The 14,815-nt window shown below is 42.6% G+C and overlaps 3 protein-coding genes across 7 annotated transcripts in view; 2 read left to right on the forward strand and 1 right to left on the reverse strand.

The window, feature by feature from the left end:
- Positions 1 to 1,575, forward strand: part of CAT (catalase) — a 35,968-nt gene extending 34,393 nt beyond the window's left edge. The window contains exon 13 of the mRNA XM_043909065.1: positions 869 to 1,575. Within this exon, the coding sequence (XP_043765000.1) occupies positions 869 to 934 (66 nt within the window). The 3' untranslated portion in view covers positions 935 to 1,575. The remainder of the gene's footprint in view (positions 1 to 868) is intronic.
- Positions 1,576 to 1,727: 152 nt separating this feature from the next.
- LOC122698303 (sterile alpha motif domain-containing protein 12-like) lies at positions 1,728 to 4,469 on the forward strand. The gene has a single exon (XM_043909133.1). It carries the CDS (start codon positions 2,155 to 2,157, stop codon positions 2,638 to 2,640), a length of 486 nt encoding a protein of 161 aa, XP_043765068.1. The 5' UTR covers positions 1,728 to 2,154; the 3' UTR covers positions 2,641 to 4,469.
- Positions 4,470 to 9,336: 4,867 nt separating this feature from the next.
- The window catches only part of ELF5 (E74 like ETS transcription factor 5), a 47,724-nt gene continuing 42,245 nt past the window's right edge, over positions 9,337 to 14,815 (reverse strand). For all 5 annotated transcript variants that reach the window (XM_043909091.1, XM_043909080.1, XM_043909121.1 and 2 more), the window contains 3 exons: positions 12,493 to 12,561; positions 11,351 to 11,546; positions 9,337 to 10,695 (listed from right to left, as the gene is read on the reverse strand). In XM_043909091.1, the coding sequence (XP_043765026.1) occupies positions 10,599 to 10,695; positions 11,351 to 11,546; positions 12,493 to 12,561 (362 nt within the window). In that variant the 3' untranslated portion in view covers positions 9,337 to 10,598. The remainder of the gene's footprint in view (positions 10,696 to 11,350; positions 11,547 to 12,492; positions 12,562 to 14,815) is intronic.

Below are 14,815 nucleotides of genomic sequence, written 5' to 3' on the forward strand. Positions count from 1 at the left end.
CTGGTGTGTGTGTGTGTGTGTGTGTGTATGTGTGTGTGTTTCCATGTAAGATTCTGGTGTGTGTGTGTGTCCATGTAAGATTCTGGTGTGTGTGTGTGTGTGTCCATGTAAGTTTCTGGTGTGTGTGTGTGTGTGTGTGTGTCTGTATGTGTGTCTGTGTGTGTGTCCATGTTAGATTCTGGTGTGTGTGTGTGTCCATGTTAGATTCTGGTGTGTGTGTGTGTGTGTGTCCATATAAGATTCTGGTGTGTGTGTGTGTGTGTGTCCATATAAGATTCTGGGGTGTGTGTGTGTGTCCATGTAAGATTCTGGTGTGTGTGTGTGTGTGTCTGTATGTGTGTCTGTGTGTGTGTCCATAAAAGATTCTGGTGTATATGTGTGTGTCTGTGTGTGTATGTGTCCATATAAGATTCTGGTGTGTGTGTGTGTGTGTGTGTGTGTCTATATGTGTGTCTGTGTGTGTGTCCATAAAAGATTCTGGTGTATATGTGTGTGTCTGTGTGTGTATGTGTCCATATAAGATTCTGGTGTGTGTGTGTGTCCATAAAAGATTCTGGTGTGTATGTGTGTGTGTGTGTGTGTGACGTCCAACTCTTTGCGACCCCACCAGGTTCCTCTGTCCATGGGATTCTCCAGGCAAGGATATTGGAGTGGGTTGTCATCTCCTACTCCACAGGAGCTATAGTCCATAGGGTCGCAAAGAGTTGGACACAATTGAAGCGACTTAGCACATATGCTTATAAGACAATCTAAGGTGGACAAATTCTGCCTTGTTACTTTCACTTGAGCACAGATGAAAGCAGAAATAAGTACTGAGTCTCTGCCCGAGTGAGTTAATTAACCTGCTGGTCTTGCCCTTTTGAAACAGAACGCAGTTCACACCTATGTGCAGCATGGGTCTCACTTGTCTGCAAGGGAGAAAGCTAATCTCTGAGGGTCGGGGGCCCTGATCCTGCACCACATTGCCGTCCGCTTATGAAGCAAAGCATGCTGTTCACACCTGTGCCCACTGATCGCTGGATGAAGATTCTCCTGCGCCAGACATGCAAATGCAAGTTTGTGTCTGTAAAATGATAATCCAGATTTCTATAGCAAATGATGTAGCAATGGCTTTTAATACTACTTTCCTGTGGGTGAATGAAGGTTAGGGCTTAACAGTCATTTAAAAGAAACATGTATTTGCTTTTGACAGCTGATTATTCACTTAAAATGACTAGAATGAAAGTTTCTAGCAGAAATATGATTTTATTTGACAAGAAAAAGTCTTGGTGACATTAATGTTTACATATCATCTCATGGCCTATTTTATAAAAATATGACTGTAATTATATAAGAAGAAAAGATAAAGATAACTTACTGAGAAAGTTTAATTTTTCTAGGTTCCCATGAGGAAGGACACATTGGTGTCTTTTGAAAATAACTTCAGCACCATCATGGCTTGATGTTTATTCCTGCTTTGAATTAATCAGATTTTTTAAAACTTGAATTACATTTATCCTGATACAGCACTGATTTTGCAGTAGGCCTATTTGTAATTGCTTTTCTTTTTCCAATAAAATAATCTGTAAATAAAAATAGAAGACTGGTGTTTGATTTCTTTAGTCTCCATATATAACTTGAAGTGTCTCAAGATTCTTAATCTGAATATCATGTTATTAGATTGTTGTTTAGTTGCTTAGTCATGTCCAACTCTTTTGTGACCCCATGGACGGTAGCCAGACTCCTCTGTCAATGGGATTTCCCAGGCAAGAATACTGGAATGGGTTGCCATTTCCTTCTTAGGGGATCTTTCTGACCCAGGGATTGAACCTGTGTCTCCTGCATTGGCAGGCAGATTCTTTACTGCTGAGCCACCAGGGATGCCCCCTGTTACCAGATACTTACCCTTAAAATTGAAAATACTGGTTTCACAAGGACAGTGTATTATTTATTTAAACCAATAGCCTTTATATACAGCTTCTGAGGTACAGGGGACCAGAACTTTATTCTATTGGGAAAAACAGCAAATTTCCCAGTTTTGAAAGTTACTTAGGGGTCCTGGAGCAGATGAGCTCAGAATATTTAGGCGAAAACACGAGGAGGGGGTGGGATCGCGGGGCAGGAGGAGTATCTCCGCCAAGAAAATTATGCATGCGTTAGGGAAGCTCTGAGAGAATGGCTGTGGAAGCTCTCCGCTGTGGTTTGAATCCACGGGGAATTGATCACCCTGCCCATGGTGAAGGTATTAAACTACAAATTGAAGGCAAAGGTGTTGAGTCTCAATCCATTAAAAATAAAACTTTCCAGAAGGTGCTTGACCAAAAAGGAACCCCCAAGCGACTGCAGACGGAAGCCGAGACAACTAAGTCGGCTACGGTGAAGCTGCCAAAACCAGTGGCTCTGTGGACCCAGCAGGATGTCTGCAAGTGGCTGAAGAAACATTGTCCGAATCAGTATCAGATCTACAGTGAGTCATTCAAACAGCGTGACATAACTGGGCGAGCCCTGCCTAGACTTACAGACAAACAGCTTGAGCGAGTGGGGATCGCCCAGGAGAACCTCCGGCAGCTCATCTTGCAACAGGTGCTCCAGCTGAAGGTGCGTGAAGAAGTCAGAAACCTACAGTTACTCACGCAAGCCTCAGCTGAGGGTTCTCCATAAATGCAGTTAGCCTTCCAAGCTGCTGTCCTGCCAGTCGATACAAACATGGCCTGTTCCTCACAGAAAGACTAACTGCATTGACAGATTAACCAGATTAACTGGAAAACCACCCATTCAGTCAAGATTACCGGCTTTGGAAAATCTTAGTTTGCTCTGGATTTTTAAATGAGGTGCATGATATACAGTGCCAACTTGTTCCAAGTGGTCATTGGCAGACCATTAGCTGGAAAATTGCTTCCAGTTTTCATCACTGTGCATAACTGAGGCTCCCTTTGGGGAGCTGTCTGTGCCCTTCACTACAGGTCCTGTTTAGCATGTTAGCTACTGGATTATTTTATTACGTGTGCAGATGGCATGATGTGTTAGAAAAAAAAATTACAGCAGTCCTGCAATCTCAGTGTAAGTGTTCACAATATTATGCCCTGGTAGGAGTATAAACATGTCTTGATTGTGTTAAAAAAAAAGTTACTTAGATCTCCTGTTCATTAGCTTGCTTCTATCTGATTATGAGTTTTAACTTCTTTGAATTTTATTTTTCCCTTTCTTTCTTTCCAGTTTTATTGATATGTAATTGGCATAGAGCACTGTATAAATTTAAGGTGTACAGTATAATGATTCAACTCACATAAATAATGAAATCGTTATCACAATAAGTTTAATTAATGGGAATTCCCTGGCAGTCCAGTGGTTAGGACTTGATGCTCTAGTCATGGGCCCAGGTTTGATCCTTGATTGGGAAACTAGGATTCCATATGTTGTGTGGTGAGGTCAAAATAATATTACATTAGTGCAAATGTAATTGTGGTTTTTTGCATTGTTGAAATTTGCCGTTTGATGTTGGGATACATTCCTAATGTGATTATGTTATACATAATTTTAATGTGCATTTCTCACTTTATTTTTTGATAATGACTTATTACTTGCTGTTTATTTTATATTTACATTAGACTATGGAAATAATGTTAGGCAAAAAGCAAATTTGAGCTATTTTCTTATTTGAGTTCAAAACGGGTTGCAAAGCAGCAGAGACAGCTCGCAACATGAGTAACGCACTTGACCCAGGAACTGCTAACAAATGTACAGTGCAGCAGTGGTTTTGCAAAGTTTTGCAAAGGAGATGAGAGCCTTGAAGATGAGCGTAGCAGCCAGCCATCAGAAGTTGACAACTACCGATTGGAAGGATCATCGAAGCTGATCCTCTTACAACTACCCGAGAAGTTGCTAAAGAACTCAATGTCAGCCACGCTGTGGTCGTTCAGCATTGAAGCAAATTAGAAAGGTAAAAAGGCCTAATTAATAAGAGGGTGCCTCATGAGCTGACTTAAAATTTAAAAAAAATCATCATTTTGAAGTGTTGTCTTATTCTTCACAACAACAACCATTTCTGGATTGGACTGTGACATGTGACTAAAAGTGGATTTTATATGACAGCCAGTGACAAACAACCAGCTCAGTGGTTGGATCAAGAAACAGCTCTAAAGCACTTCCCAAAGCCAAATTTGTACCAAAAAAAGGTCCTGGTCACTGTTCAGTGGTCTACTGCTGGTCAGATCCACTACAGCTTTCTGAATCCCAGCAAAATCATTACATCTGAGAAGTATGCTCAGCAAATCGGTGAGATGCACTGAAATCTGCATTTTGCAGGGACAACTTTTTGCAGGGAAAATGCTTCCATAGCCAGCAGAATGCAGAAAATGCCTTCCAAGAGTTTGTTGAATCCTGTAGCATGGATTTTTACATTACAGGAAGAAGCAAACATTTTTCATTGGCAAAAATGTGTTGATTGTAGTGGTTCTTATTTTGATTAATAAAGGTATGTTTGAGCCTAATTATAATGATTTAAAAATCACAGTCCGAAACTGCAGTTATGTTTGCACCAACCTAATAATTTTAGTTAACATTCGTCATCTCATATAGATCCAACACTAAAGAAATAAAAAAAAACTTTTTTTTCTCATGAGGAGAGCTCTTAGGATTTACTCTCAACAGCTTTCATATATAGCATACAGCAGTGTTAATGACATTTATTGTTATTGTTCCCTTTATTCTGCTCCCTTTTATTGAAAAAATGTCTTTTAAGAACTGCCTTTACTTGCTATCTTCACTCTCTCTGTCCTTTCTTGAACCTACAAGCAGACTGCCCTTGTCAAGTTCACCAGTGACTTCCGTACCACTAAAATCCGATAATGGTCCCATCCAGGAGTCCCACTTCTGGGTATATCCCCCAAAGGGGTGGAAGCAGGGACTTGAAGAGATATGTGTATGATGTGAAGTATTATTCATCAGGGTCAAAAGGTGAAACAACTTCAGGGTTCATTAATAGGTGGTGAATGGATAAACAAGATGTATATCCAGATAGTGGAATATTATTCAGCCTTAAGAAGGAAGGAAATTCAGCTGCAACGTGGCTGAATCTTGAAGACATGCTAAGTGAAATAAGTCTGATACAGATGGACAAGTGTGGTATGATTCTACTTATACGAGGTATAATAGTGAATAGTCAAATTCACAAAGACAGAAAATAGAATGGTGGTTTCCAGGGACTGGGGGAGAGGGGAGTGGGGAATTCTTATTTAATAGGTACAGAGTTTCATTTGGAAGATGAAAAAGTTATGGAGGTGGATGGTGGTGATGGTAACATAACAGCGTGAATATATTTGCCCCTGAACTGTATACTTAAAAGCAGTTAAAAAATGGTAAATTTTATGTGTGTTTTGCCACACAACACACATACACACACAGGCCCAAAGCTCAAAGTCCATTCTCATCCTTACCTTCCATAGCCTCTCGGCTGTGTTTGACACAGTTGATCATTGACACTTTCTTTAAAAAAAGAAACCCAGCTGTTTTTTGGTGATAGACTTCACATACCATCCCTTTAAAGTGTATGATTCAATGGTTTTTAGCATATGCACAGAGTTACGCAGTCAACATCACAATAAATTTTAGAACATCTCTGTCACCCCCTAAAAATCTCTGTACTCATTAGCAGTCATGCACCATCCCCCCCACCAACTTAATCCTGCCCGCTAACCCTTGGCCATCACGGATCTGTCTATAGATTTGCCTACATTGCACATTTTATCTAAATGGAATCATAACAACATGTGATCTGCAGTGGCTGGCTTCTTTCACTTAGTATAATGTTATCAAGATTCTTAGATGTTTTATCATGTATCTGTACTTCATTGTCTTCTGTTGCTAAATAATATCCCATTGTATGGATAAACTGTGTTTTAGTGATCCATTCATCCATTGACAGACATTTGGGTGGTTTACACTGTTTTGGCTACTATGAATAATGCTGCTATGAACATTTGTGTATGTGTTTTTGTATGGACATGTCTTTTTGTTTCTCACATTCTCACCTTAAAAGACATTTTCACTTAGCTTCTGACGCACCACTCTCTAAAAATCTGCTGGTAATTTAAAATCTGTTATTTACTGTTCGAAAAGGAGGGTTGGTCTGGACTTAGGGAAACGTTGAAGAATCGTCTTGTTGCTTTCAAATTCAATGTCAGAATTTTAGTTTAAAGTACATTAATTTCTTCCCTTCCCCAGGTAAAAGGACAGGACTCTAATTGTAAGCCCTGCTATAGAAATGAGTTTTCAAAATTTCTTAGCACTTGCTTTCCTGAAAGAAAAACAATGGGCAAGCTTCTTGGCCATTTCTTTGCCTCTTAGCTCATGATAAAGGCAAAGGGCCAGATTCTATTTTAAACAATCTTATAGGGCACACTGAAGGCTTTAAAATCCTCATCAGAGCTTTTAAAGATGTGAAAGGTTAATAGATGTGAACTCAAAAAGTTCTGTGTACTTTTGAGTTTTTGAGAATTTTAATCACGCGCATATAGAAAGCTCCACTGTGGTCTTTTTTTTTTTTTTAACATTTGGCTGTTTGGTAAGTGATTTTTGCATTGTCATTTTGATTTTTGTTGTTTTGCTTTGTTATTGTTTGTTTAAATGTGGTGTTTTAAATATCCCTTATATTTTCTGCTCTGGGATGAATTACATTATGAAAATCTATGTTTAAGTAAAACTCACATTTTAAGGAGTACAGTGGATTGAATGATGGTCCCTAAAATAATCTATCCATATCCTAACCTCTGGAACCTGTGAAGGTGACTTTATTTGGAGAAAAGGTTTTTGCAAATATCTCCAGATGAGATCTGGCTTCCCAGGTGGCACAGCGTAAAGAATCTGCCTACCAATGCAGGAGACATAAGAGACTTCTCCTATGTAGGTTCGATTCTTGGGTCGGAAAGATCCCTTGGAGAAGGAAATGGCAATGCACTCCAATATTCTTGCCTGGAGAATCCCATGGACAGAGGAGCCTGGTGGGCTACTGTCTCTGGGGTCACAAAGAGTCAGACATGATTGAGCACGCATGCATGGCATGGCCAGGTGAGATCATCCCAGACTGGGTCCTAAACTCCAAGGTCAGCTTTTAAGAGACCAAAAGAGAGGAGAATGGGCAACTCCTATGTAGATGGAGGCAGAGATTGCGTTTTTACAGCCACAAGTGAAGGAACCCCTGGAGACTGTAGAAGCTGGAAGGGGCAAGGAAGGGGTCTTCCTTAGAGCTTATGGAGAGTGCGTGGCCCTGCCGATGCCTTCATTTTGGGCTCATCCCCCAGAATTGTTAGAGAATGAATTTCTGTAGTTTTGAGTCACCGAATTTGTTAACTTTTAGGCAGCCTTGGAAACTCATACAGAGATAGAGCTAGTTTAATGGTTTTACAGAAGGAGAACTTTTTGAGTAGCAGAAGGATTCATTTTTTTGTTCTTTGAATGACCTGAGGCCCACCTGTGGTGGGGGGACAGAATCTCTTAGGTGGTGAGTGTATAGTCCACTGCTTCCTGCCGGGCCCCCACCTAGGTCCTTGTCATTCCCCGGAGGTATTTGGCTCTGCTTTTTCACTGCCAAGCCCATAGCCTGAAAGCTCCTAGCTCCCCTCCTGTTAGATAACTGCCAATTTCCTGGACAGTCTCTTCTTTCTACTGGAATGAGAGGTTTGGTCCAGTGCATCAACATGGTACTTTCCTCTTCACCTGGCTTGGACAGGGGTCCCAATTTCAAAATATAAAACCATCTGGTTATATGGAAAAAAAAAAAAGTGAATTGGTACAGCCATCATGGAAAACAGTATGGAGGCTTCTCAAAAAAATAAATAAATAAATAAAAGAAAATTACTATGTGACCCAGCAATTCCACTCCTACATATATATCTGAAAAAAACAAAAACACTGGCTCAAAAAGATGCATGCGCCTCAGTGTTCAAAGCAGCATTGTTTACAATTGCCAAGATATGGAAGCAACCTAAGTGTCCATTGACAGAAGAGTGGATAAAGATGTGGTGCATATGTACAATGGAGTATTACTCAGCCATAAAAAGAATGAAATTTTGCCATTAGCAGCAACATGGATGGCCCTGGAGATCATTATGCTTAGTAAAATAAGTCAGAGAATGACAAGTACTGTATGATATCACTTACTTGTGGAATCTAAATAATACAACCAACTAGTGAATATAATAAGCAGACTTACAGGTCCGAGAGAACAGACTAGTGGTTGCTAGTGGGGGAGGGGGCAAAACAGAGGTGGAGGAATGGGAAGAACCAACTATTGGGTGTAAAATAGGGTACAAGGATGTATTGTGCAACAGGGGGAATACAGTCAGCATTTTGTAATAACTGTAAATGGAGTGTAACCTTTAAAAATTGTATTAAAAAATTAAAAAAACAACCACCTCACACTAAACAGGGTACAAACAAAGTTCAAGGTATGAGGCAGCATGAAGTGGTGGCCAAATGCTCTTCCACCCAGGGCCAGGAAATCACTGCCACAGCACTGAGAAACTAGTGATGCCAGATCTGACTTTTAAAAAGAAATTGGTCATCTGGATTTGCCTATACATTTCCTGATTTTCAAATAAGGCAACTAATTCACAGTAAGAAACAAAACACCACCTCAAATACAAGCAACAAAATGTGTGTTTGTTTGCAAACCAAACAAAAACATACCCCTAGGCCCCACTGGTCCATGCATTCCATCTTGTGAGGACTCGGTCTTCAGAAGGAAAGGTGGTGGGATAGATCACTCCCTTATATCTCTTACATCTTTGGGGCTCTCTAGGAATCTCCATTTCCTAAATAGTAGGAAATATTAATAGAAGGGTCATCAAAGGTCCATACAGTCAAGTTATGGTTTTTCCAGTAGACAGGTATGGATGTGAGAGTTGAACTATTGAACCGTGAAGAAGGCTGAGCACCCAAGAATTGATGCTTTCGAACTGTGGTGCTGCAGAAGACTCTTGAGAATCACTTAGACAGCAAGGAGATCAAACCAGTCAATTGTAAAGGAAATCAACCCTGAATATTAATTGGATGGACTAATGCTGAATCTGAAACTCCAATACTTTGGCTACCTGATGCAACTTTGGCTACTCATTGGAAAAGACCCTGATGCTGGGAAAGATTGAGGGCAAGAGGAGAAGTGGGTGACAGAGTATGAAATGGTTGGCTGGCATCGCCAACTCAGTGAACGTGAGTTTCAGCAAATTCCAGGAGATGGTTAAGGACAGGGAAGCCTGGCATGCTGCAGTTCATGGGGTCACAAAGAATTGGACACAAATTAGCCTCTGAGCAACCTTTGCTGAGTTGGCCTTGCTTAACTGAACAATCCAGAGACAGTGCAACATGTTAAATATTTTATTCACATTGTTTATAAACTGTATCCACCTGGGAAACACATGAATCAAAAAAATAGATTATTTTACAGTCATTCACATTTTTAAAAAACAAGTTACTTTTGATGTGAAACTCTAAGGTGGAGGCCTTCAGTCCATCTTGTGGTTCAGTGCCTCGTCACATGAAGCTTCCTGCTCTGGGGAAGGGGTCCTGAGGGCAGTCCACGTAGCTGGAGTCACTAATGGTTCACCTACAGTGACTGATGAGAAGACATCAGTGCAGAGCATTCACTGGTGTAAATCCACTGCCACTACTTTTGTCAAGGAAACATGCGTTTTAGAGCCTGTATACCCATCAGGTAGGAAAACAAAACAAGAGACTCATAGTTTAATTGGCTATTACAGAGCCATCAGGAAATTCCTGGCTCTATAAAGGTTTAATGTCTTGCCCACAGACAGAATCAGTGAATTATGACTTTATTGTGTTGACAGCTTGAACCGTAGAAACAGCAGTGGTTTGGAAACTGATGCAAGTGTCTGTTGATTAACTCTTTGCACATCTGATGCTCCCTACCCTGGAGAAGAGGGGCAATAAATTCAGCAAGAATTAAGAATGTGCCTAATTTTAAGTGTGTTAGCCCGGATAGACGGCCATGGGGGTTTTGCTAAAAAGATATTCTGGTTAAGAAAGTTACTATGCTAAATTCAATTATGTTCAGCTTGATGGCTTAGCTCTTTCACTAATTAAGAAACTTTACTATGGAATTTGACTTTAACGATTTAAAATCTGTTTATCTTATCACATCTCACCCCCTCCTACTATGTTAACTACAAACTAATCACTATTTTTTTTTGCTTTGTGAGCTGCTACAGTTACCTATGTGAAAACTTTGGAGCCTTTGGAGTGGGAGCACCGGATAAGACTCTAAGTGGCAGAATTGGATCCTTTTTCTCTGAGCAGCACTGATGGCCCTGGGCCTTGTGGTTCTGCAACTCTTCACTAGGGAAGTGATGTTTGATTAGGGTACCACAAAAGGTCATTCCCTCCTTGCCTTGGGTTTAAAAAAAAAAGAATTGCTTAAGGGTTGCGGCCATTACCCCCAAATAGACAACAACAACTCTGAATCCAAACGTAAGCTGAGATGTGGAGAAATTTTATCAGCACGTTGGCAGGTGTTTTTTTTTTTTTTAAAGGACTTTCCAATGTCTATTGCAATCTATTGCTTGAAAAGACAGAAATCCATTAAATGAGCTGGATGATGGAGCAGATCATAGCTTGTCTTCCTGCCATCCATGTGCGTTTTTTCCAAATTTGTACACTAATCTTCGATCAACCCGTTCCAAAATTCCAGTTTTATAGTAGTACCTGTGAAGACAGCAGAAGAGAAACATGGGGAGGCGTCACACCGCGGGAAAACAACACCACAAGCACTCCCCTCATTCCTCTCAGGTGACGAGGCCAGTCCGTGGTTACCCTGGTATTTTCACACCCTCTTATCAACTTATACTTAAACCTTTCCCAGACATCTTGAAGACTGAACCTCACCACATGCAGTTCAAAATGTGTGTGTGTGTGTATGATGGCCTCAGAGTGATCCCCGGGGAACACTGCCAAGAAAGGCAAGGATGGCGTATCAGTTTACAAACCCTAATCCCACCTGAAACTCAGACCCAAAGTGTAGCCTCATGACCTTTTGGTTATCAGGCAAAAAGAGCCGTGTAATTTTCTATCTGCGTGCTGTTGCTTCAGGCGTGTCTGACTCTTCTGCAATCCTGTGGGCTGTGGCCCGCCAGGCTCTTCTGTCCATGGGATTCTCCAGGCAAGAATACTGGGATGGGTTGCCATGCCGTCCTCCAGGGGATCTTCCTGACCCCGGGATCTAACCCGCATCTCTTACGTCCCCTACATTGGCAAGTGGGTTCTTCACCACTAGCGCCACCTGGGAAGCCCAATTTTCTACGGCTGACCATTTTATGCATCTGTGGCGGCAGATTCATGGCATTTCGTGCAGTTCTCTTACCTCAGAGCTCTGCTCAGCTTTTCATATGTCATTCTGTCATTTTTCTTCCTTTGTCCCCACATCTTCGCCAGGGCTTCTGATTTAACCACCCGAAAAATACCTTGTTCCCTATCTTCCCATTCCAGAATGCCACAGTTTTCCTCAGGAGATAGAAGCAGGTCTCGCACAAATTCCCATAGATGAGAACTCTGGAGGCCTTTAGGGAAGCAAAAAAAAAAAGTGAAAAAATTAAAAAAAATTTTTTTGAGTCATACAACTTCTTATGAAACCATGAGAATTGCTCCTTCATGGAGTTATGTCCCAAAGTTATGACCGAGCACTCTACTTGGAGACTTACTGAGCTGTGAAATGTTCTCTTCTGCTAAAACAATTACAAAACACCCACAGAGACACCAAATTTACAGCGACCAGCGACATTGGTTCACAAAGCTTCCCTGCTCTATGGAACTCCCGACCAATTCTTATGGAATTAATGGCATGGCATTCGAATGATGCTTTCATTCTTCTTTCTGACAAGCAGTATGGTTCTACTGAGGCCCCACAGCTACAGCCATCTGGCTGGACTAATCCTACAGCTGTGTTTTTCATGAAGAACTGGTATTTCTCTTGTTCCATTGTATCATAGTTAAAACTGACTCTGGAGCCTGGGTTTGGGTCCTGAATTTACCTCTTCTTGCTCGGTAACCAAATCTCTCTAGTTACTGTCTCTCTCAAATGGGTTAGTAAGAGTACCTATCTCATAGCACAGGTTAGAGGGTCATGATTTAATGTGTTAAATGGTAGACCCAAGGCCAGCAGGATTGACCTTGTAGATCTGTCTCCGTGCTGGGAAAGCTAACAGAATTGCTATTATCCTGGAGTATCTTTGAGAGAAGGATCCACAATAGACCAGGAGAAAAAACCCTTGTTTAAAGATTCAATCTGGCTAAAACATTTACTTACTTTAATTCTCCTATTACCATTTCCAAGGGAAAAGAAAAATTTGATAACACTTATAAAAGTAATCATCAGTTTCTCTGTCTTATTTGGGAAGTAGCTAGTCCTGCTCAAACACTGGGTTTCAAAGCTTACTGAAGTAGATAACGTTGTCTCATGAATGGTTTCAAGAAATTAGCAATGACAAATGACATCAGTACACTTACTTGTTCGACTATGACTGTGACAGTCTTGACTTTTGATGCCACCTGTTTTCAAGCAACTGGAATCAGCATCTGCAACAGAGTGATTTACAGCTGCAGGAAGAAATCTAGAGGCCACATTCTGACCTTAAGTCACAACAAATGAGCAGCTATTAACTGGACACCTTCGTGGCAGGAGACAGCTGGTGCTGGGTGTTCTGGGGATAATTAGTAGGTTTCAGGAGAATCTGCATTCAACTCTGGGGCCCAACTGTGTGTCAGATTCCAGGCTCTGAGCTGGAAACAGAAAATGAACAAGGCAGGCTTGGTCCTTGCTCAGGTAGAGGCTGAGGACTATAGGGCAAGGAAAATACAAGTGAAACACAAATCGCCTCTGTTGTAAGTGTTATGAAGGAACGAGGCATTAGACAGAGAATGGAGGCAGGCGAAAGCCCCTGCTGCATCTAGATGGGGTGGCCAGGGTGTGTCTCCTGGAGGGGACACATTCATGCTAATATCAGGAGGTGGGAGAGGGTTTCAGAGGGGAGGAGCAGCAGTGCAAAGCCAAGAGGACCGCGGGGTGCTAGGGATGGAGGGAGGTGTTGCCTCAGGGCCAGCGGGCTGCTGACAAGTCACGTGGGCACCTGGTGAGGGCGAGGGATTTTATTCAACCAGTGAAGACTTAGGACTTTGACAAGATCCACACTTTAAGAAGATCCCTCTGGCTAGCCTGTGGAGAACAGACCAGAAAGGGGTACGGGGAAAAGCAAAGAGACTAAAGCTTATGAAGAGCAGAAAGCAAAGCATGAAATCAATGCAGGGTGAGATTAGAACTCAGGCTGTAGCAGTTTGAGACAGGGGTATAGTTTCATAATTATGTAACAACCTAAATGGGAAAAGAATTTGAAAAAGGAGAGGTATATGCATAGGTATAACTGAGTCACTTTGCTGAACACAACATTGTTTATCAACTATACGCCAACATAAAATAAAAAATCTGGCCTTCCATTTAGAAGCCACAGCTACAGGCCCACAGAGGTTTCTAGCAGGGGGTGGTCCTTCTCCTGTCAACAGGTAGAGTTTGTGGTTCCCACACCTCCAATGTGGGCGGTGAACGGAGCCCAGAATTCACGCTCTGAGACTCCCAAGGCTGGCAGGAAGACGTCACAGCCCAGGTCACAGCTGGGTCCAACGGCCAGCCCTGCAAGTGGAGTCTTGGAAGAGGATCCTCCACACCTCTCCTCTGGCCTCCCTTCCCCCTCCCATCCCCACCTCCCTTCTCCAGGGTCTCCCCTCCCCCTCCTCAAACACAGGATGTGGATGCCTTGCATGTTATGCAAGCCTCCCATGCAGAGCTCTGCCCAAATTGCCTGTTTGTATGTGAATAATAAATGTTGTTTGAGCCACAAAAATAAAATTAAAAAAAGAAGTGTACATGATTAAAATCTGAAAGGTGGCAGCAGACCACCCCTCCCCACCCCCACACCGCCTTGCTCCCTCCACTCCAGCCGCAGTGGCCTCCCACCTCTTTCTGAAACTCACAGGTACCTCCTGCCTCGGGGCACACGCTCCCTTGGCCCCGAGTGCTCTTCCCTGGGGTGTCCACGGGCTCACGCTCTCACCTCCATCTTTGCTCAAAGTCACCGTTTCAGGGAGGCCCTCTCTGACTGCCTGAGCCGGAAGTGCACACACTCATCCTACTCAACACCCCATGTCCTAGTTCTATTTTTTGCTGCCGTATATGTCGCCATGGAACATATTATGTATTTATTTTGTTCACTGGCTGACTCTCCCCACTAGAGGGCAGGGGTTTGTGTTCCCATGTGTATCCCCAGAACCTAGCACAGTGCGGGGCATACAGTAGGTGCTCAATAAGTGCTGTGGCACAGTCATGTACTGTACTGCACTATTTTCACCATCCCTGCTGTAGGGAGGCGATGCTGTAACTCCTACATGACAAAATAAGTATGCTGTCCAGGGAGGGAATGGTGTCCCGTGCACCACACCACTGCCCAGGGCGGCTGGCCCCAGTGACCGTGGGTCTTGTCACTCTGAGGGGTGACAGTCTTCAGGGCTGCCCTGTGGTCTCCCGGGCAGAGGCTGCCATGTTAGTCAGGCCTTTCACACCCAGACCTCCGCTTGGTTCTCCAGGTTTATCTCTTGCTGCTCCTCAACTCCATCCCTCCTCTTGGGTCAGATGGTCCCAATAGGGCTTGATTCTCTCCTGCCTCAGGGCCTTTGCACAGGTTCCCTGCCTCCCACTTCCACCCAACTGACTCTGTTTTCACAAAACTCTTCAGGAAGTCTTCTTGGAACCTACCCTTCCCTGTCCCACAGCACCTGTGGG

Source organism: Cervus elaphus, chromosome 1 (assembly GCF_910594005.1).
Source record: "Cervus elaphus chromosome 1, mCerEla1.1, whole genome shotgun sequence".
NCBI classification, from domain to species: Eukaryota; Metazoa; Chordata; class Mammalia; order Artiodactyla; family Cervidae; genus Cervus; species Cervus elaphus.